Raw genomic sequence first — 24,211 nt, 5'->3', positions numbered from 1 at the left:
TTCACCCTACCTGCCCTCCCACACTTCGCCTGTGTTCACCCTACCTGCCCTCCCACACCTCGCCAGTGTTCACCCTACCTGCCCTCCCACACCTCGCTAGTGTTCACCCTACCTGCCCTCCCACACCTGACCAGTGTCCACCCTACCTGCCCTCCTACACTTCGCCAGTGTTCACCCTACCTTCCCTTCCACACCTGACCAGTGTCCACCCTACCTGCCCTCCCACACTTCGCCAGTGTTCACCCTACCTGCCCTTCCACACCTGGCCAGTGTTCACCCTACCTGCCCTCCCACACCTGGCCAGTGTTCACCCTACCTGCCCTCCCACACCTGGCCAGTGTTCACCCTACCTGCCCTCCCACACCTCGCTAGTGTTCACCCTACCTGCCCTTCCACATCTGGCCAGTGTTCACCCTACCTGCCCACCCACACCTGGCCAGTGTTCACCCTACCTTCCCTTCCACACCTCGCCAGTGTCCACCCTACCTGCCCTCCCACATCTCGCTAGGTTCACCCTACCTGCCCTCCCACACTTCGCCAGTGTTCATCCTACTTTCCCTTCCACACCTCGCCAGGTTCACCCTACCTTCCCTTCCACACCTCGCCAGTGTTCACCCTACCTTCCCTTCCACACCTCGCCAGTGCTCACCCTACCTTCCCTTCCACACCTCGCCAGATTCACCCTACCTGCCCTTCCACACCTCGCCAGTGTTCACCCTACCTTCCCTTCCACACCTCGCCAGAGTTCACCCTACCTACCCTCCCACACCTCGCTAGTGTTCACCCTACCTGCCCTCCCACACCTGGCCAGTGTTCACCCTACCTGCCCTCCCACACCTGGCCAGTGTTCACCCTACCTGCCCTCCCACACCTCGCTAGTGTTCACCCTACCTTCCCTTCCACACCTCGTTAGTGTTCACGCTACCTTCCCTTCCACACCTCGCCAGTGTTCACCCTACCTTCCCTTCCACACCTCGCCAGTGTTCACCCTACCTGCCCTGCCACACCTCGCCAGGTTCACCCTACCTTCCCTTCCACACCTCGCCAGTGTTCACCCTACCTTCCCTCCCACACCTCGCCAGTGTTCACCCTACCTGCCCTCCCACACCTCGCCAGGTTCACCCTACCTTCCCTTCCACACCTCGCCAATGTTCACCCTACCTGCCCTTCCACACCTCGCCAGTGTTCACCCTACCTGCCCTTCCACACCTCGCCAGTGTTCACCCTACCTGCCCTCCCACACCTGGCCAGTGTTCACCCTACCTGCTCTCCCACACCTGGCCAGTGTTCACCCTACCTGCCCTCCCACACTTCGCCAGTGTTCACCCTACCTTCCCTTCCACACCTGGCCAGTGTTCACCCTACCTGCTCTCCCACACCTGGCCAGTGTTCACCCTACCTGCCCTCCCACACTTTGCCAGTGTTCACCCTACATGCCCTTCCACACCTGGCCAGTGTTCACCCTACCTTCCCTCTCACACCTGGCCAGTGTTCACCCTACCTTCCCTTCCACACCTGGCCAGTGTTCACCCTACCTTCCCTTCCACACCTGGCCAGTGTTCACCCTACCTGCCGTCCCACACCTGGCCAGTGTTCACCCAACCTGCTCTCCCACACCTGGCCAGTGTTCACCCTACCTGCTCTCCCACGTCTGGCCAGTGTTCACCCTACCTGCCCTCCCACACCTGGCCAGTGTTCACCCTACCTGCTCTCCCACACCTGGCCAGTGTTCACCCTACCTGCTCTCTCACTCCTGGCCAGTGTTCACAATACCTGCCCTCCCACACTTCGCCAGTATTCACCCTACCTGCCCTCCCACACCTCGCCAGTGTTCACCCTACTTTCCCTTCCACACCTCTCCAGGTTCACCCTACCTTCCCTTCCACACCTCGCCAGTGTTCACCCTACCTTCCCATCCACACCTCGCCAGTGTTCACCCTACCTTCCCTCCCACACCTCGCCAGGTTCACCCTACCTGCCCTCCCACACCTCGCCAGTGTTTACCCTACCTTCCCTTCCACACCTCGCCAGTGTCCACCCTTCCTGCCCTCCCACACCTCGCCAGGTTCACCCTACCTGCCCTCCCACACCTCGCCAGTGTTCACCCTACTTTCCCTTCCACACCTCGCCAGGTTCACCCTACCTTCCCTTCCACACCTCGCCAGTGTTCACCCTACCTTCCCTTCCACACCTAGCCAGTGTTCACCCTACCTTCCCTTCCACACCTCGCCAGTGTTCACCCTACCTTCCCTTCCACACCTCGCCAGGTTCACCCTACCTTCCCTTCCACACCTCGCCAGTGCTCACCCTACCGTCCCTTCCACACCTCGCCAGGTTCACTCTACCTTCCCTTCCACACCTCGCCAGTGTTCACCCTACCTTCCCTTCCACACCTCGCCAGTGTTCACCCTACCTGCCCTCCCACACCTGGCCAGTGTTCACCCTACCTGCTCTCCCACACCTGGCCAGTGTTCACCGTACCTGCTCTCCCACACCTCGCCAGGTTCACCCTACCTGCCCTCCCACACTTCTCCAGTGTTAACCCTACCTTCCCTTCCACACCTGGCCAGTGTTCACCCTACCTGCTCTCCCACACCTGGCCAGTGTTCACCCTACCTGCCCTCCCACACCTGGCCAGTGTTCACCCTACCTGCCCTCCCACACCTGGCCAGTGTTCACCCTACCAGCCCTCCCACACCTGGCCAGTGTTCACCCTACCTTCCCTTCCACACCTCGCCAGTGTTCACCCTACCTTCCCTTCCACACCTCGCCAGTGTTCACCCTACCTTCCTTTCCACACCTCGCCAGGTTCACCCTACCTTCCCTTCCACACCTCGCCAGTGCTCACCCTACCTTCCCTTCCACACCTCGCCAGGTTCACTCTACCTTCCCTTCCACACCTCGCCAGTGTTCACCCTACCTTCCCTTCCACACCTCGCCAGTGTTCACCCTACCTGCCCTTCCACACCTCGCCAGTGTTCACCCTACCTTCCCTTCCACACCTCGCCAGAGTTCACCCTACCAGCCCTCCCACACCTCGCTAGTGTTCACCCTACCTGCCCTCCCACACGTGGCCAGTGTTCACCCTACCTGCCCTCCCACACCTGGCCAGTGTTCACCCTACCTGCCCTCCCACACCTCGCTAGTGTTCACCCTACCTTCCCTTCCACACCTCGCTAGTGTTCACCCTACCTTCCCTTCCACACCTCGCCAGTGTTCACCCTACCTTCCCTTCCTCACCTCGCCAGTGTTCACCCTACCTGCCCTGCCACACCTCGCCAGGTTCACCCTACCTTCCCTTCCACACCTCGCCAGTGTTCACCCTACCTTCCCTCCCACACCTCGCCAGTGTTCACCATACCTGCCCTCCCACACCTCGCCAGGTTCACCCTACCTTCCCTTCCACACCTCGCCAGAGTTCACCCTACCTGCCCTCCCACACCTCGCTAGTGTTCACCCTACCTGCCCTCCCACACCTGGCCAGAGTTCACCCTACCTGCCCTCCCACACCTGGCCAGTGTTCACCCTACCTGCCCTCCCACACCTCGCTAGTGTTCACCCTACCTTCCCTTCCACACCTCGCTAGTGTTCACCCTACCTTCCCTTCCACACCTCGCCAGTGTTCACCCTACCTTCCCTTCCTCACCTCGCCAGTGTTCACCCTACCTGCCCTGCCACACCTCGCCAGGTTCACCCTACCTTCCCTTCCACACCTCGCCAGTGTTCACCCTACCTTCCCTCCCACACCTCGCCAGTGTTCACCCTACCTGCCCTCCCACACCTCGCCAGGTTCACCCTACCTTCCCTTCCACACCTCGCCAGTGTTCACCCTACCTGCCCTTCCACACCTCGCCAGTGTTCACCCTACCTGCCCTTCCACACCTCGCCAGTGTTCACCCTACCTGCCCTCCCACACCTCGCCAGGTTCACCCTACCTTCCCTTCCACACCTGGCCAGTGTTCACCCTACCTGCCCTCCCACACCTCGCCAGGTTCACCCTACCTTCCCTTCAACACCTGGCTAGTGTTCACACTACCTGCCCTCCCACACCTCGCTAGTGTTCACCCTACCTGCCCTTCCACATCTGACCAGTGTTCACCCTACCTGCCCTCCCACACCTGGCCAGTGTTCACCCTACCTTCCCTTCCACACCTCGCCAGTGTCCACCCTACCTGCCCTCCCACACCTCGCCAGGTTCACCCTACCTACCCTCCCACACCTCGCCAGTGTTCACCCTACTTTCCCTTCCACACCTCGCTAGTGTTCACCCTACCTGCCCTTCCACATCTGGCCAGTGTTCACCCTACCTGCCCTCCCACACTCCGCCAGTGTTCACCCTACCTTCCCTTCCACACCTGGCCAGTGTTCACCCTACCTGCCCTCCCACACCTGGCCAGTGTTCACCCTACCTGCCCTCCCACACCTCGCCAGTGTTCACCCTACCTGCCCTCCCACACCTCCCTAGTGTTCACCCTACCTGCCCTTCCACACCTGTCCAGTGTTCACCCTACCTGCCCTCCCACACCTGGCCAGTGTTCACCCTACCTTCCCTTCCACACCTCGCCAGTGTCCACCCTACCTGCCCTCCCACACCTCGCCAGTGTTCACCCTACTTTCCCTTCCACACCTCTCCAGGTTCACCCTACCTTCCCTTCCACACCTCGTCAGTGTTCACCCTACCTTCCCATCCACACCTCGCCAGTGTTCACCCTACCTTCCCTTCCACACCTCGCCAGGTTCACCCTACCTGCCCTCCCACACCTCGCCAGGTTCACCCTACCTGCCCTCCCACACCTCGCCAGTGTTCACCCTACCTTCCCTTCCACACCTCGCCAGTGTCCACCCTTCCTGCCCTCCCACACCTCGCCAGGTTCACCCTACCTGCCCTCCCACACCTCGCCAGTGTTCACCCTACTTTCCCTTCCACACCTCGCCAGGTTCACCCTACCTTCCCTTCCACACCTCGCCAGTGTTCACCCTACCTTCCCTTCCACACCTCGCCAGTGTTCACCCTACCTTCCCTTCCACACCTCGCCAGTGTTCACCCTACCTTCCCTTCCACACCTCGCCAGGTTCACCCTACCTTCCCTTCCACACCTCGCCAGTGCTCACCCTACCGTCCCTTCCACACCTCGCCAGGTTCACTCTACCTTCCCTTCCACACCTCGCCAGTGTTCACCCTACCTTCCCTTCCACACCTCGCCAGTGTTCACCCTACCTGCCCTCCCACACCTGGCCACTGTTCACCCTACCTGCTCTCCCACACCTGGCCAGTGTTCACCGTACCTGCTCTCCCACACCTCGCCAGGTTCACCCTACCTGCCCTCCCACACTTCTCCAGTGTTCACCCTACCTTCCCTTCCACACCTGGCCAGTGTTCACCCTACCTGCTCTCCCACACCTGGCCAGTGTTCACCCTACCTGCCCTCCCACACCTGGCCAGTGTTCACCCTACCTGCCCTCCCACACCTGGCCAGTGTTCACCCTACCAGCCCTCCCACACCTGGCCAGTGTTCACCCTACCTTCCCTTCCACACCTCGCCAGTGTTCACCCTACCTTCCCTTCCACACCTCGCCAGTGTTCACCCTACCTTCCCTTCCACACCTCGCCAGGTTCACCCTACCTTCCCTTCCACACCTCGCCAGTGCTCACCCTACCTTCCCTTCCACACCTCGCCAGGTTCACTCTACCTTCCCTTCCACACCTCGCCAGTGTTCACCCTACCTTCCCTTCCACACCTCGCCAGTGTTCACCCTACCTGCCCTTCCACACCTCGCCAGTGTTCACCCTACCTTCCCTTCCACACCTCGCCAGAGTTCACCCTACCTGCCCTCCCACACCTCGCTAGTGTTCACCCTACCTGCCCTCCCACACCTGGCCAGTGTTCACCCTACCTGCCCTCCCACACCTGGCCAGTGTTCACCCTACCTGCCCTCCCACACCTCGCTAGTGTTCACCCTACCTTCCCTTCCACACCTCGCTAGTGTTCACCCTACCTTCCCTTCCACACCTCGCCAGTGTTCACCCTACCTTCCCTTCCTCACCTCGCCAGTGTTCACCCTACCTGCCCTGCCACACCTCGCCAGGTTCACCCTACCTTCCCTTCCACACCTCGCCAGTGTTCACCCTACCTTCCCTCCCACACCTCGCCAGTGTTCACCATACCTGCCCTCCCACACCTCGCCAGGTTCACCCTACCTTCCCTTCCACACCTCGCCAGAGTTCACCCTACCTGCCCTCCCACACCTCGCTAGTGTTCACCCTACCTGCCCTCCCACACCTGGCCAGAGTTCACCCTACCTGCCCTCCCACACCTGGCCAGTGTTCACCCTACCTGCCCTCCCACACCTCGCTAGTGTTCACCCTACCTTCCCTTCCACACCTCGCTAGTGTTCACCCTACCTTCCCTTCCACACCTCGCCAGTGTTCACCCTACCTTCCCTTCCTCACCTCGCCAGTGTTCACCCTACCTGCCCTGCCACACCTCGCCAGGTTCACCCTACCTTCCCTTCCACACCTCGCCAGTGTTCACCCTACCTTCCCTCCCACACCTCGCCAGTGTTCACCCTACCTGCCCTCCCACACCTCGCCAGGTTCACCCTACCTTCCCTTCCACACCTCGCCAGTGTTCACCCTACCTGCCCTTCCACACCTCGCCAGTGTTCACCCTACCTGCCCTTCCACACCTCGCCAGTGTTCACCCTACCTGCCCTCCCACACCTCGCCAGGTTCACCCTACCTTCCCTTCCACACCTGCCCAGTGTTCACCCTACCTGCCCTCCCACACCTCGCCAGGTTCACCCTACCTTCCCTTCAACACCTGGCTAGTGTTCACACTACCTGCCCTCCCACACCTCGCTAGTGTTCACCCTACCTGCCCTTCCACATCTGGCCAGTGTTCACCCTACCTGCCCTCCCACACCTGGCCAGTGTTCACCCTACCTTCCCTTCCACACCTCGCCAGTGTCCACCCTACCTGCCCTCCCACACCTCGCCAGGTTCACCCTACCTGCCCTCCCACACCTCGCCAGTGTTCACCCTACTTTCCCTTCCACACCTCGCCAGGTTCACCCTACCTTCCCTTCCACACCTCGCCAGTGTTCACCCTACCTTCCCTTCCACACCTCGCCAGTGCTCACCCTACCTTCCCTTCCACACCTCGCCAAGTTCACCCTACCTGCCCTTCCACACCTCGCCAGTGTTCACCCTACCTTCCCTTCCACACCTCGCCATAGTTCACCCTACCTGCCCTCCCACACCTCGCTAGTGTTCACCCTACCTGCCCTCCCACACCTGGCCAGTGTTCACCCTACCTGCCCTCCCACACCTGGCCAGTGTTCACCCTACCTGCCCTCCCACACCTCGCTAGTGTTCACCCTACCTTCCCTTCCACACCTCGCTAGTGTTCACGCTACCTTCCCTTCCACACCTCGCCAGTGTTCACCCTACCTTCCCTTCCACACCTCGCCAGTGTTCACCCTACCTGCCCTGCCACACCTCGCCAGGTTCACCCTACCTTCCCTTCCACACCTCGCCAGTGTTCACCCTACCTTCCCTCCCACACCTCGCCAGTGTTCACCCTACCTGCCCTCCCACACCTCGCCAGGTTCACCCTACCTTCCCTTCCACACCTCGCCAATGTTCACCCTACCTGCCCTTCCACACCTCGCCAGTGTTCACCCTACCTGCCCTTCCACACCTCGCCAGTGTTCACCCTACCTGCCCTCCCACACCTGGCCAGTGTTCACCCTACCTGCTCTCCCACACCTGGCCAGTGTTCACCCTACCTGCCCTCCCACACTTCGCCAGTGTTCACCCTACCTTCCCTTCCACACCTGGCCAGTGTTCACCCTACCTGCTCTCCCACACCTGGCCAGTGTTCACCCTACCTGCCCTCCCACACTTTGCCAGTGTTCACCCTACATGCCCTTCTACACCTGGCCAGTGTTCACCCTACCTTCCCTCTCACACCTGGCCAGTGTTCACCCTACCTTCCCTTCCACACCTGGCCAGTGTTCACCCTACCTTCCCTCTCACACCTGGCCAGTGTTCACCCTACCTTCCCTTCCACACCTGGCCAGTGTTCACCCTACCTTCCCTTCCACACCTGGCCAGTGTTCACCCTACCTGCCGTCCCACACCTGGCCAGTGTTCACCCTACCTGCTCTCCCACACCTGGCCAGTGTTCACCCTACCTGCTCTCCCACGTCTGGCCAGTGTTCACCCTACCTGCCCTCTCACACCTGGCCAGTGTTCACCCTACCTGCTCTCCCACACCTGGCCAGTGTTCACCCTACCTGCTCTCCCACTCCTGGCCAGTGTTCACCCTACCTGCCCTCCCACACTTCGCCCCAGTGTTCACCCTACCTTCCCTTACACACCTGGCCAGTGTTCACCCTACCTGCCCTCCCACACCTCGCCAGTGTTCACCCTGCCTGCCCTCCCACACCTCGCTAGTGTTCACCCTACCTGCCCTTCCACACCTGGCCAGTGTTCACCCTACCTGCCCTCCCACACCTGGCCAGTGTTCACCCTACCTTCCCTTCCACACCTCGCCAGTGTCCACCCTACCTGCCCTCCCACACCTCGCCAGTGTTCACCCTACTTTCCCTTCCACACCTCTCCAGGTTCACCCTACCTTCCCTTCCACACCTCTCCAGTGTTCACCCTACCTTCCCATCCACACCTCGCCAGTGTTCACCCTACCTTCCCTTCCACACCTCGCCAGGTTCACCCTACCTGCCCTCCCACACCTCGCCAGGTTCACCCTACCTTCCCTTCCACACCTCGCCAGTGTTCACCCTACCTTCCCTTCCACACCTCGCCAGGTTCACCCTACCTTCCCTTCCACACCTCGCCAGTGCTCACCCTACCGTCCCTTCCACACCTCGCCAGGTTCACTCTACCTTCCCTTCCACACCTCGCCAGTGTTCACCCTACCTTCCCTTCCACACCTCGCCAGTGTTCACCCTACCTGCCCTCCCACACCTGGCCAGTGTTCACCCTACCTGCTCTCCCACACCTGGCCAGTGTTCACCGTACCTGCTCTCCCACACCTCGCCAGGTTCACCCTACCTGCCCTCCCACACTTCTCCAGTGTTCACCCTACCTTCCCTTCCACACCTGGCCAGTGTTCACCCTACCTGCTCTCCCACACCTGGCCAGTGTTCACCCTACCTGCCCTCCCACACCTGGCCAGTGTTCACCCTACCTGCCCTCCCACACCTGGCCAGTGTTCACCCTACCAGCCCTCCCACACCTGGCCAGTGTTCACCCTACCTTCCCTTCCACACCTCGCCAGTGTTCACCCTACCTTCCCTTCCACACCTCGCCAGTGTTCACCCTACATTCCCTTCCACACCTCGCCAGGTTCACCCTACCTTCCCTTCCACACCTCGCCAGTGCTCACCCTACCTTCCCTTCCACACCTCGCCAGGTTCACTCTACCTTCCCTTCCACACCTCGCCAGTGTTCACCCTACCTTCCCTTCCACACCTCACCAGTGTTCACCCTACCTGCCCTTCCACACCTCGCCAGTGTTCACCCTACCTTCCCTTCCACACCTCGCCAGAGTTCACCCTACCTGCCCTCCCACACCTCGCTAGTGTTCACCCTACCTGCCCTCCCACACCTGGCCAGTGTTCACCCTACCTGCCCTCCCACACCTGGCCAGTGTTCACCCTACCTGCCCTCCCACACCTCGCTAGTGTTCACCCTACCTTCCCTTCCACACCTCGCTAGTGTTCACCCTACCTTCCCTTCCACACCTCGCCAGTGTTCACCCTACCTTCCCTTCCTCACCTCGCCAGTGTTCACCCTACCTGCCCTGCCACACCTCGCCAGGTTCACCCTACCTTCCCTTCCACACCTCGCCAGTGTTCACCCTACCTTCCCTCCCACACCTCGCCAGTGTTCACCCTACCTGCCCTCCCACACCTCGCCAGGTTCACCCAACCTTCCCTTCCACACCTCGCCAGAGTTCACCCTACCTGCCCTCCCACACCTCGCTAGTGTTCACCCTACCTGCCCTCCCACACCTGGCCAGTGTACACCCTACCTGCCCTCCCACACCTGGCCAGTGTTCACCCTACCTGCCCTCCCACACCTCGCTAGTGTTCACCCTACCTTCCCTTCCACACCTCGCTAGTGTTCACCCTACCTTCCCTTCCACACCTCGCCAGTGTTCACCCTACCTTCCCTTCCTCACCTCGCCAGTGTTCATCCTACCTGCCCTGCCACACCTCGCCAGGTTCACCCTACCTTCCCTTCCACACCTCGCCAGTGTTCACCCTACCTTCCCTCCCACACCTCGCCAGTGTTCACCCTACCTGCCCTCCCACACCTCGCCAGGTTCACCCTACCTTCCCTTCCACACCTCGCCAGTGTTCACCCTACCTGCCCTTCCACACCTCGCCAGTGTTCACCCTACCTGCCCTTCCACACCTCGCCAGTGTTCACCCTACCTGCCCTCCCACACCTCGCCAGGTTCACCCTACCTTCCCTTCCACACCTGGCCAGTGTTCACCCTACCTGCCCTCCCACACCTCGCCAGGTTCACCCTACCTTCCCTTCCACACCTGGCTAGTGTTCACACTACCTGCCCTCCCACACCTCGCTAGTGTTCACCCTACCTGCCCTTCCACACCTCGCCAGTGTCCACCCTACCTGCCCTCCTACACCTGGCCAGTGTCCACCCTTCCTGCCCTTCCACACCTCGCCAGTGTCCACCCTTCCTGCCCTCCTCCAGCTCGTCAGTGTTAACCCTTACCTCTTCCCTGTTAACCCATTTTCTTACCTCTTTCTCCCCCCATCATCCCACTCCCATTGGTGTCCCACTTTCAGTGGTTGTTACCCTCATTCCCCTCGTCACCTCTTTTGTCAAAAAAATTGGTTTCCACTGAAAACTGTAGGTGGAGTACACGAAATATATCCCAATTGACCCAATAGAAATCGGACGTGGTCTCTGTAAATGGTAATATTTCTTGAAGTTTTTAACTTAGGCCAACCCCAGATCAGCCTATGTCCGTCCTATATCCCATACCATTTCCCCTGCAAAGTTGGCTGCTGCTGGCGCCAAGTATCTGGCCTCCAACCTTGGACACACGGACAAACACACATTCTCTCTTAACGATGTAAGTTGGATAGTTTTAATGAGACTCGTGACCTGTGGTTGTGGTTTCTAGCTCTAGAGTTTCTTCAAAGTCAAATCAAAATGAAGGTTGGATATATAATATTAATTAGATTTATTTAGAATTATTGTTTGTGAAATAATTCCCATACAAAAAGCTGTTGGTTTATGGTAAATTGTAGCTATAAATTTGTGATCTTGGAGGATGACAGCAGTGTCCAGGAAGGAAATTGTTAGTTATACTTAATTCTGAATTCCAGGAAAGATTGTCTGCTCCGTTATATGCTGCAGGTTAGTTAGATATTCTATATTCTCGACTAAGAAAATATATAATAAATTATAAATACCATATTGTTGGCTTCATCATATTGTCGAAGACACAGATGTCAATTTTGAACATTATAATAGGCTAATATGGCTGCAGAAGTGAACAATCTCCGCACCGTCCAATTTCCACATGAGGAAGTGAGCCCCCTTCAAACACCATAACCCACAAGCCAACACGACAATGATTACACGACTTATATTTAAATATAAACTAGTTTTATGATATAAAACAAAACAGAAACGATGAGGCATAACTCAAATATCAATTTATTATTGGTTTTCACTCAGAAAACCTATTTCTATCACTATTTAAGAAAAACAACTTGTGTTGATAAAATTAATTTTGTATGTTTTGTATTTCCAGGTGACGGAAACCCGACGAACTTTTAAAGACAGATGAAAATCATAGAAAGTCTTTATTAATATAAAAACTAGGACATAAATAACTTCATATTATTTACTAATACTAAATAAATTGAAAACCAAATTAACTAAAATAACCAATAAAAATGGGAAGCAATAATGCTCATATCGACCAGGGATAAAGTCGCGACTCAGTTATTATCTGGCTTCCTGGAATGTGATTAAATGTGTATTGTATATAAACAATTAGAGATTAATTTTTTGGTAATGAGTAAATTGTGTGGAAACTTCAATTAAATATCTCGCTCATATATGAATTGTGTAATAAAGCCGGACACAATTCACGTCAGTAAATTATGTTGTCAACTTTTAACTCACATGGTTAATGTTTTAGTGATTGAAACCTACCATTGGCCTCTGACTGCTGTTGTTATACTTGACCAACGTAGTGTGAAGAGTGAACCATAAAGCCCAATATGTCCTCCACAATGTCAGTAGATTTTAACAGACTGCGGTATGGACTGGCTGTGACTAAGGCAGGACGAGACGCGCAAGCAAGTGTGTTTATGTGGTCGTACCGGGGCACCTTCCCAGTAGGGACTTACCTCACTCAGGACTTGGGGTACACCAATGCTCAGTACAGGCGTGTCTTCGATGATCACCAGAGGGATAAACTCGAAGCTTCCTCTGACGCGGCAACTTTTGACATCACCCTGTTGTATAAATTCCTGCAACGTGTGTGTGGTCTGGCTGAGATGAATGACCCCACGTGGACCACTCCAGGGCCTCAGGGACCATCACTTGAACACCTCATTTACAGCCTGAAGCAACACCGAAACACGTTGGCCCATAATAACGTGAGAATAACGGAGAGAGACCTGAAGAAAAAACTAAGGGATCTCACTGACTTAATGACAAATATGTTGATTAAGGCTGGCAACAAGTGGAGGACAGACCGCCAGGATGTGGACCAGGCGAGCAGAGTTGCCACAGAGTATATTGATGGACTGCGAGCAAAGATCAGAGAGCCGCTGGATCCCCCAGAGGTGGACTATTTAGCTCAGCTCCACCAAGATATTAAGGTGTTCAGAAGACACATCACAGAAGAGGTTAAGCAGATGAGCAAGCAGGAGCTAACTGACGGGTATAAACTGCTGTACCAGATTGTTCCCGCACCCTGGCTCCTCCTCAACATTAACCACAACCCAAGTCTTGCTTTTACACCACTACGACTCCTTGAAGATCCTGTCATAGGGGCAAGATCCTCCCACGCGGCCAAGGGTCAGGATAGCACAAGACCCTCCCACGCTGCCAAGGGGCAAGATATAAACTATGAAGACATCTTGAGTATGAGACGAGAGAACGGAAGAGTCCCTGAGTGTGTCCTCCTGACGGGGGAAGGTGGTATGGGCAAGACAACTTTACTCAAGCTCATCCTCGAGAAGTGGGTAGAGGACCCTGCTGCCATACATCACCTGGGCACTGTGGATCTCGTTTTCTATGTACAGTGCAGGGACACACATCTTAATACCTTCGATGATCTCCTTCGTCAGTTGCTGCCTCAAACAGTTCGTGATTCTGACGCTGACTTCCAGCTGTTTATGGAGATAATCTTGAGCTTAAATATATTAGTCCTGATTGACGGCTACGACGAGGTCAACGACCATTCAGGAAGGCTGGTGAAGGAGCTGTTGCACCTGCCTGGCAAGGATGTGAGGTTGGTGATAACCACACGGCCGGGGTGGGACCAACACCTGTCACAGCTCGTCCCACACACCAGACCTCGCTGCAACATCCTCGTCTTGGGCATCACTCCAGAACGTCGTGTGGAGTTCGCCGAGAGAACCATCAAGGTGTTGGTTGAGGAAGAGAACCAACGGAGTATCATCACAGGGAGGTTTACCCAGCGGCTAGAGCAGATGAGTGAGTTCCTGGGTGAGTACCTCAACACTCCACTCACCTTGACCTTGTTGGCGCTGCTGTGTGTCGAGGCTCCAGAAGAATTTAACAACCTCACCACAAACACTCAAGTATATGAGAAGATTCATGACTTCATAACCAACAAACTGGTGTCCTGACTTCATAACCAACAAACTGGTGTCCAGACTCACAGACAAACACGTGACCGACCCCAAAGGAAAATGTGACGAAAACGTGAAAAAGTTTTTGAGGTTCTTAGAAGAGATTAGTTTACGAGGGATCCAAAGGCAGGAGTACGATCTTTGGCCGGAAACGGAAGCGGAGATTAGGGAGAAGTGTGACACTCTGGGGCTGCCGCAGGAGGAGGTCTTGTCCAACTATTTCACAAGAACTAGCTACCGTCGGGGCCTCGATGTGGTGTGGGTGTTTGGCTATTTTCACGCCAGGTACCAGGAGTATTGTGCCAGCAGGAGGCTGGTCGATCTCATGTTGAGGGCTGAGCAAGACCGAGGTGATCCAGCATCACACGGTGTGTCAGGGGAAAGCTCTAGAATCATTGACCTTTTGGTGGATGTTGTGGTGTGGGTGTTTGGCTATTTTCACGCCAGGTACCAGGAGTATTGTGCCAGCAGGAGGCTGGTCGATCTCTTGTCGAGAGCTGAGCAAGAACTAGGTGATCCAGCATCACACCGTGTGTCAGGGGAAAGCTCTAGAATCATTGATCTCTTGGTGGATGTTGTATGTAAGAAAAAACGCTTCTTGGGAAATCACCTGAGAGGGTCAACGTTTGATATTAGCGAAGTGCAACAAGAGTTTAAGGAGCGCTCCAGATGGCAGAACATTTTACTCAGCACTACCGGGGTGCTGTGTGCCCGGGGAGTAGAGCACAGGTTCATTACTCACATAATTCACCTGTGCAAGATGGTTACACCTGAGACTGACGAGCTGTTGAAGCATGTAGCAGAGTCCCGCGGAAGTGAGCATGTCATACAAGCCGTGTGTGAGAAGCTGCGAACAGACCACAGGTGGAGAATATGGAGTGTTGACTCGTGTGTTGTCCTGCCGCTTGTTCTTAAGAAGGTGACGCCTGAGAAAATTTTACTGAACATAGACCATAGATCACCTCCAAACCAGTGCCTGTCTAAACTGTCTGTGCTGGCAGAAATGGAGGTAACCATATCCTTAGGTCTTGGCTATAGTTTATACAGCAAAGACGGAAATATTGATAAATCAAAACAATGTTTGGAGAGATTGACAGCCCCCGGCAGTAAGTGTACCTTAGAGGGGTTTGATGGTTACTTGTCTGAGGCAGCCATACCCCTCCTGCCTCACACCCTCAAGACCCTTCGCCTGTGCCTCACACTACAGCAACTGCCCGTCCAACTGCCCATCCTCTTCCGTCACCTGCCTCATATTCCTCAACTGCATGATCTTGGTAAACATTAATGTTTTCCACCATAATTTTATGGGTCTTTTTAATAGCAAAACCGAGTAATGGGCTTCGTTCATCAAGTTTAATATAGTAATTCAGACTTACATTGTTTACAAATATAGTCACCTTATGGGCGACAAACACCTTGTATTGTTAACACAAATATTGCCACCGTAAGAGGGTCAAACACCTTATATTGTTTACAAAAATGTAGTCACCTTATGGGGTGACAAACACCTTATGTTGTTTACAAATATAGTCACCTTATGGACGACAAACACCTTATGTTGTTTACAAATATAGTCACTTTATCAATGACAAGCCCCTTATATTGTTTACAAATATAGTCAATTTAAGAGAGAAAACCACCTACATTGAAGACAAATATAGTTACTTAAAGTGAGAAAAAACCCTACATTGCTAACAAATATAGTTCCCGAAAGGGCGATAAACCTCTTCATTGTTAACAAATATAGTCACCTTGAGAGCAACCCCCCCCCCCCCCCCCCCAACATTGTTACCAAATAATGTCACATTATTGTGATAAACCCCATAGATTGTGGACAAATATAGTCACCTTAATAGTAACAAACCTACAACATTGTTTACGAATATAGTCACCTTAAGGGTGACAAACCCTCTATATTGTTTACAAAAATAATCACCTTAAGGGTGACAAACCTTCCACTTTCATTTCAAATATAGTCTTATTAAGGGCGACTACTCCATGAATAATAAATTTTCGAAACATTCCGCTGCTGTATATATTCTTGTCCATAAATAATTTCAGAAAGTATTTAGCGACGCCATACTTTTGGTTCAGATGACTTACCACTTTGACTTTGACTCGTGTTACAGATCTCCCCCTTCACTGTGACCTAATTCCTGTTCAGGATGACCTTTCACTGTGACCTAATTCCTGTTCAAGATTACCTTTCACTGTGATCAAATTCCTGTTCAAGATGACCTTTCACTGTGACCTAATTCCTGTTCAAGATGACATTTAACTGTGACCTAATTCCTGTTCAAGATGGCCTTTCACTGTGACCTTATTCCTGTTCAGGATGACCTTTCACTGTGACCTAATTCCTGTTCAAGATGACCTTTCACTGTGACCAAATTCCTGTTCAAGATGACCTTTCACTGTGACCTAATTCCTGTTCAAGATGACCTTTCACTGTGACCTAATTCTTGTTCAAGATGACCTTTCACTGTGACCTAATTCCTGTTCAAGATGACCTTTTACTGTGACCTAATTCCTGTTTAAGATGACCTTTCACTGTGACCTAATTCCTGTTCAAGATGACCTTTCACTGTGACCTAATTCCTGTTCAAGATAACTTTTTACTGTGACCTAATTCCTGTTCAAGAAGACCTTTCACTGTGACCTAATTCCTGTTCAAGATGACCTTTCACTGTGACCTAATTCCTGTTCAAGATGACCTTTTGCTGTGACCTTGATCCTTGGTTCATTAGACTTTCCGTAACTTTCATCCATAATTCAGGTGACCCATCTATCACTTTGACCTTGATCCTTAGTCCTGATGATCTTGACTGTGACCTTCACCATTGATAAAGATGACACTGACTGCGACCTTGACCACTGATACAGATGACCTTGACTGTGATCTTGACTTGATACAGATGACCTTGACTGCGACCTTGACCATTAATACAGATGAGCGTGACTGTGATCTTGACCATCGATATAGATGACCTTGACTGTGACCTTGACCATTGATACAGATGACCTTGAGAATTGATACAGATAACCTTGACCATTGATACAGATGACCTTGACTCTTGATCCAGAAGTATTCACGATGTAATAAAAGATGACATATGACCTGATATGTACACAACATATTGGTCTTGAGACATCTTAGTGATATGAAATAATCCCAACGTTACACACACAAAAGCTTAAGTATTAAGCGTCAGCATAAGCTGTTGCTTGATAAACTCTAACACACCACTTTGTATTCTCGGGTTTTCTTCTCCTTCTTCACAAGATTCGTAATGCTTTCTCTACTTCCCTGCAAGATTCACAGTGCTTCTCTACTTTTATGTATGATTCATTGTACTTCTTATCCTTCTTTACCAAGATCCACAGTGCTTCTTCTACTTATCTGCAAGATTCACGTTGTTCTCTCTACTTCCCCCTCAAGATTTACGGTGGTTAATGATGGATAGTGGTGAATAATGGTTAAAGTAGTGATTAAGTATCACTACAGTAATTGTATATCAGTAGTGGTGACAGTGCCTGATAGACCTGCCATTTTAGGTCATCAGAGGCGGGTGTGCCAGCAGCAGCCACCAAAAAAGTGTAGATTGAGGTCCAGTAGGTACCACTATGTTCATGTGCATTATACACCAAAATGAGTATGGATATATGTATATGTATATAATATGTATACAATATATATATATATATATATATATATATATATATATATATATATATATATATATATATATTAGTATATTTTGGTAGCAGTCTTTCCTGTAGACATATTTTATTAAATATGACCGAAAAAGTAAGATTAATAATTCTAACACGAATTTTCTCAATCTTTCGTACATTATGCTTCACTATTGGAGGTAAATCAAAAATCACTTCTCCAAAATTCATTTTTATTTCTAGTCTGACGCGACACGGGCGCGTTTCGTAAAACTTATTACATTTTCAAAGACTTCACAAATACACAACTGATTAGAACTTGCGTTTCCCTGGTTTTATATCTACATTTGAGTGAGGTGGGAAGGGTGATGTGGCATTACATTTGAGTAAGGTGGGAAGGATGATGTGGCATTAGAGGATATTAATAGGGTATTAAAAGTATCAACACAAGACAGAACACGAAACAATGGATATTGAATAGAAGTGTTTGTAGAAAGCCTATTGGTCCATATTTCTTGATGCTTCTATATTGGAGCGGAGTCTTGAGGTGGGTAGAATATAGTTGTGCAATAATTGGCTGTTGATTGCTGGTGTTGACTTCTTGATGTGTAGTGCCTCGCAAACGTCGAGCCGCCTGCTATCGCTGTATCTATCGATGATTTCTGTGTTGTTTACTAGGATTTCTCTGGCGATGGTTTGGTTATGGGAAGAGATTATATGTTCCTTAATGGAGCCCTGTTGTTTATGCATCGTTAAACGCCTAGAAAGAGATGTTGTTGTCTTGCCTATATACTGGGTTTTTTGGAGCTTACAGTCCCCAAGTGGGCATTTGAAGGCATAGACGACGTTAGTCTCTTTTAAAGCGTTCTGTTTCGTGTCTGGAGAGTTTCTCATGAGTAGGCTGGCCGTTTTTCTGGTTTTATAGTAAATCGTCAGTTGTATCCTCTGATTTTTGTCTGTAGGGGTAACGTTTCTATTAACAATATCTTTCAGGACCCTTTCCTCTGTTTTATGAGCTGTGGAAAAGAAGTTCCTGTAAAATAGTCTAATAGGGGGTATAGGTGTTGTGTTAGTTGTCTCTTCGGAGGTTGCATGGCTTTTCACTTTCCTTCTTATGATGTCTTCGATCGGAAGGGTGATGTCACATCACCCTTCCCACCTCACTCAAATGTAGATATAAAACCAGGGAAACGCAAGTTCTAATCAGTTGTGTATTTGTGAAGTCTTTGAAAATGTAATAAGTTTTACGAAACGCGCCCGTGTCGCGTCAGACTAGAAATAAAAATGAATTTTGGAGAAGTGATTTTTGATTTACCTCCAATAGTGAAGCATAATGTACGAAAGATTGAGAAAATTCGTGTTAGAATTATTAATCTTACTTTTTCGGTCATATTTAATAAAATATATATATATATATATATATATATATATATATATATATATATATATATATATATATATGCGAACAAGCCTGAATGGTCCCCAGGACAATATGCAACTGAAAACTCACACCCCAGAAGTGACTCGAACCCATACTCTCAGGAGCAACGCAACTGGTATGTACAAGACGCCTTAATCCACTTGACCATCACGACCGGACATAATGAGGTGATAGCCGAGGCTATTTGAACCACCCACCGCCGGCACTCGGATAGTAATCTTGGGCATAGCATTTTACCAAATCACCTCATTCTTTGGGGCACACGTGAGGAACACAAATGCGAACAAGCCTGAATGGTCCCCAGGACAATATGCAACTGAAAACTCACACCCCAGAAGTGACTCGAACCCATACTCCCAGGAGCAACGCAACTGGCATGTACAAGACGCCTTAATCCACTTGACCATCACGACCGGACATAATGAGGTGATAGCCGAGGCTATTTGAACCACCCCACCGCTGGCACTCGGATAGTAATCTTGGGCATAGCATTTTACCAAATCACCTCATTCTTTGGGGCACACGTGAGGAACACAAATGCGAACAAGCCTGAATGGTCCCCAGGACAATATGCAACTGAAAACTCACACCCCAGAAGTGACTCGAACCCATACTCCCAGGAGCAACGCAACTGGTATGTACAAGACGCCTTAATCCACTTGACCATCACGACCGGACATAATGAGGTGATAGCCGAGGCTATTTGAACCACCCCACCGCCGGCACTCGGATAGTAATCTTGGGCATAGCATTTTACCAAATCACCTCATTCTTTGGGGCACACGTGAGGAACACAAATGCGAACAAGCCTGAATGGTCCCCAGGACAATATGCAACTGAAAACTCACACCCCAGAAATGACTCGAACCCATTCTCCCAGGAGCAACGCAACTGGTATGTACAAGACGCCTTAATCCACTTGACCATCACGACCGGACATAATGAGGTGATAGCCGAGGCTATTTGAACCACCCCACCGCCGGCACTCGGATAGTAATCTTGGGCATAGCATTTTACTAAATCACCTCATTCTTTGGGGCACATGTGAGGAACACAAATGCGAACAAGCCTGAATAGTCCCCAGGACAATATGCAACTGAAAACTCACACCCCAGAAGTGACTCGAACCCATACTCCCAGGAGCAACGCAACTGGTATGTACAAGACGCCTTAATCCACTTGACCATCACGACCGGACATAATGAGGTGATAGCCGAGGCTATTTGAACCACCCCACCGCCGGCACTTGGGCATAGTATGTATGGTATGTACAAGGCGTCTTGTACATACCAGTTGCGTTGCTCCTGGGAGTATGGGTTCGAGTCACTTCTGGGGTGTGAGTTTTCAGTTATATATATATATATATATATATATATATATATATATATATATATATATATATATATATATATATATATAAAATTTGTGAGGGTACCACCTCTGGTGCCAATGTGGGGACCCATAGCCTCGGAGAAGAAAATAAAAAGTATTCAGAGGAGACCTTGTGGTTTCTCGTGTGGTTACCTTGTGGTGCGGTCTCTCGTGCGGTCACCTTGTGGTGACCGTGTGGTTATATATATATATATATATATATATATATATATATATATATATATATATGTATATATATATATATATATATATATATATATATACATATATATATATATATATATATATGTCGTACCTAGTAGCCAGAACGCACTTCTCGGCCTACTATGCAAGGCCCGATTTGCCTAATAAGCCAAGTTTTCCTGAATTAATATATTTTCTCTAAAAAAAAAGTTAAAATTAACGTAGATATATGACCGAACCTAACCAACCCTACCTAACCTAACCTAACCTATCTTTATAGGTTAGGTTAGGTTAGGTAGCCGAAAAAGTTAGGTTAGGTTAGGTTAGGTAGGTTAGGTTGCCGAAAAACAATTAATTCATGAAAACTTGGCTTATTTGGCAAATCGGGCCTTGCATAGTAGGCTGAGAAGGGCGTTCTGGCTACTAGGTACGACATATATATATATTGTGACGATAATCTCCTTCAAGAGATTGAGCCTGCTCTTCCCTCCAAAGTTCGTCGATACATACATCCCTATACAACTAATATGGAAGAAATGTCCAACAACGACAACAACACCAAGTTTTGCCAGAAGCGCAAAACATATGCAGCCAGGAACACCTGCTCCACCTCGAACCACCAAACTACCTGTCTTGTCGCCTGCTCCTCGCTGATTGGCTGCAGGTCCAGCTGCAACTGCACTCCACCCACCATACTACTTGATGTCTGGGGCCGCCACGACCTCAGTCCTCAGAATATCCCGTGCTTTTGACAAGTTAACACGTCTCGTTGGTAGACTAAGCCCCAGGCTTACGTGTACTAAGAGAGGTGGCAGCTTAAAGCCAATATTCCTGCACCTATTTACTTTGTTTGCCATACACTTGTTATTTGCTCACTTGTCTTAACGTAACTTTTCATTTTGCCATTTGATTATTCTTATTATTTTGATTGATTTTATTATACGAATTTGTATGTCCATTTTATTCATGTTTTGCTTTCTTTAACGTAATTAAAATTTCATTGTTAAAATTTACTTGTGTTTTGTGTGTCTTCTCCTTACCTTACCACAGACGAAGTTCCAGAATTTCTATTTTTTTTTCTATATGTGACGAGGCCATACCCCTAGCTTTTGAACAGCCGAACACCAACGCGTTACCGTCACAATATATATATATATGTATATATATATAGAGAGAGAGAGAGTGAGTGAGAAAGTGGGAGAGGGAGAGAGGGGGAGAGTGTGGGGAGGGGTGAGAGAGAGAGAGAGAGAGAGAGAGAGAAGAGAGTGTGTGCAAGGGGGATGCGGGGGACTGGGGGGTGGGGGCGGAGATGGTGGCCAGGTGTGTGTGTAAGTGTAGTCAGTGGTAGGGGGGAGTGGGGGGTGGTGGGAGAGTGAGATGGGGGTTAAGAGGAGGTGGGTGAGGTATTGTCTTCAGACTTCGCTGGGATTAGCGGCTTATCTGGGTTCCCAGTGAGCTCACATTTGCTGTCCCTGTTACGTGACTACCACTTACGATTGTATTATTGAATAGAATGCATTAGCTTCTACGATATGATATGACATATAAACCTTGCACACTGTTGGAGACTTATGAGAGACATTTACCAGCCAACCCCCCACAAGCACTCTAGGCGAATACACGTCGTTTCGTCATTAATCCTGTGAGGTCTTCAGGTCTCCACTTGCGTCCCGGCTGATGCGCCTGATGATGCCTCAAGTAGTCAAACTTCACTAGCTATGTTCTCTAAATTCACTAAGATATTTCACCACGAGATGTAGTCAATGTGTTGCATTACCATGCCACTGTTCGATTTACACTGTCCCGATTCTCACTGCACACTGCACCCACTCCCTTGACCCCTATTATTCCCTCAGGTGTGTGTGTGTGTGTGTGTGTACTCACCTAGTTGTGTTTGCGGGGGTTGAGCTCTGGCTCTTTGGTCCGGCCTCTCAACCGTCAATCAACAGGTGTACCGATTACCTATTGGGTTTAGCCGATTACCTAGCCTATTGGGTTCTATCATATCTACACTTAAAACTGTGTATGGAGTCAGCCTCCACCACATCACTTCCTAATGCATTCCATTTGTCAACCACTCTGATACTAAAAAAGTTCTTTCTAATATCTCTGTGGCTCATTTGGGCACTCAGTTTCCACCCGTGTTCCCATGTGCATGTGCCCCTTGTGTTAATTAGCCTGTCTTTATCTACCCTATCAATTCCCTTCAGAATCTTGAATGTGGTGATCATGTCCCCCCTAACTCTTCTGTCTTCAAGCAAAGTGAGGTTAAATTCCTGTAGTCTCTCCTCGTAGCTAATACCTCTCAGCTCGGGTACTAGTCTGGTGGCAAACCGTTGAACCTTTTCCAGTTTAGTCTTACCCTTGACTAGATATGGACTCCATGCTGGGGCTGCATACTCCAGGATTGGCCTGACATATGTGGTATACAAAGTTCTGAATGATTCTTTACACAAGTTTCTGAATGCCGTTCGTATGTTGGCCAGCCTGGCATATGCCGCTGATGTTATCCGCTTGATATGTGCTGCAGGAGACAGGTCTGGCGTGATATCAACCCCCAAGTCTTTTTCCTTCTCTGACTCATGAAGAATTTCCTCTCCCAGATGATACCTTGTATCTGGCCTCCTGCTCCCTACACCTATCTTCATTACATTACATTTGGTGGGGTTAAACTCTAACAACCATTTGTTCGACCATTCCTTCAGCTTGTCTAGGTCTTCTTGAAGCCTCAAACAGTCCTCTTCTGCTTTAATCCTTCTCATAATTTTAGCATCGTTCGCAAACATTGAGAGAAATGAATCGATACCCTCTGGGAGATCATTTACATATATCAGAATTAAGATAGGACCGAGTACAGAGCCCTGTGGGACTCCACTGGTGACTTCACGCCAATCGGAGGTCTCACCCCTCACCGTAACTCTCTGCTTCCTATTGCTTAGGTACTCCCTTATCCACTGGAGCACCTTACCAGCTACACCTCCCTGTCTCTCCTGCTTATGTACCAGCCTCTTATGCGGTACTTTGTCAAAGGCTTTCCGACAATCCAAGAAAATGCAGTCCGCCCAGCCCTCTCTTTCTTGCTTAATCTTTGTCACCTGGTCGTAGAATTCTATTAAGCCAGTCAGGCAAGATTTACCCTCCCTGAACCCATGTTGGCGATTTGTCACGAAATCCCTTCTCTCCAGATGTGCTACCAGGTTTTTCTCACGATTTTTTCCATCACCTTGCATGGTATACAAGTCAAGGACACTGGCCTGTAGTTCAGTGCCTCTTGCCTGTCGCCCTTTTTGTATATTGGGACCACATTCGCCGTCTTCCATATTTCTGGTAGGTCTCCTGTCTCCAGTGACCTACTACTCACTATGGAGAGTGGCAAGCAAAGTGCCTCTGCACACTCTTTCAGTACCCATGGCGAGATCCCGTCTGGACCAACAGCCTTTCTAACATCCAGATCCAGCAGGTGTGTCTTGACCTCCTCTCTCTTAATTTCGAACTCTTCCAAGGCCGCCTGGTTTACTTCCCTTTCTCCTAGCACAGTGACCTCACCTTGTTCTGTTGTGAAGACCTCCTGGAACCTCTTGTTGAGTTCATCACACACCTCTTTGTGATTCTCTGTATACCTG

At 50.8% G+C, this 24,211-nt stretch overlaps 1 protein-coding gene and 1 long non-coding RNA gene across 2 annotated transcripts in view; both read left to right on the top strand.

Moving 5' to 3' along the window:
• The window catches only part of LOC138350630 (uncharacterized), a 196,876-nt gene extending 180,925 nt beyond the window's left edge, over nt 1-15,951 (top strand). Inside the window, exon 2 of the mRNA XM_069301677.1 lies at nt 11,821-15,951. Coding sequence (XP_069157778.1) covers nt 12,296-13,897 — 1,602 coding nt within the window. The 5' untranslated portion in view covers nt 11,821-12,295 and the 3' untranslated portion in view covers nt 13,898-15,951. The remainder of the gene's footprint in view (nt 1-11,820) is intronic.
• The window catches only part of LOC138350631 (uncharacterized), a 135,481-nt gene that overhangs the window by 57,301 nt on the left and 53,969 nt on the right, over nt 1-24,211 (top strand). The window lies entirely within an intron of this gene.

The sequence above is a fragment of the Procambarus clarkii genome, chromosome 46, assembly GCF_040958095.1.
Source record: "Procambarus clarkii isolate CNS0578487 chromosome 46, FALCON_Pclarkii_2.0, whole genome shotgun sequence".
NCBI classification, from domain to species: domain Eukaryota; kingdom Metazoa; phylum Arthropoda; class Malacostraca; order Decapoda; family Cambaridae; genus Procambarus; species Procambarus clarkii.
Note: the sequence above shows the minus strand (reverse complement) of the source record. Positions and strands in the feature narration are given on the sequence as shown.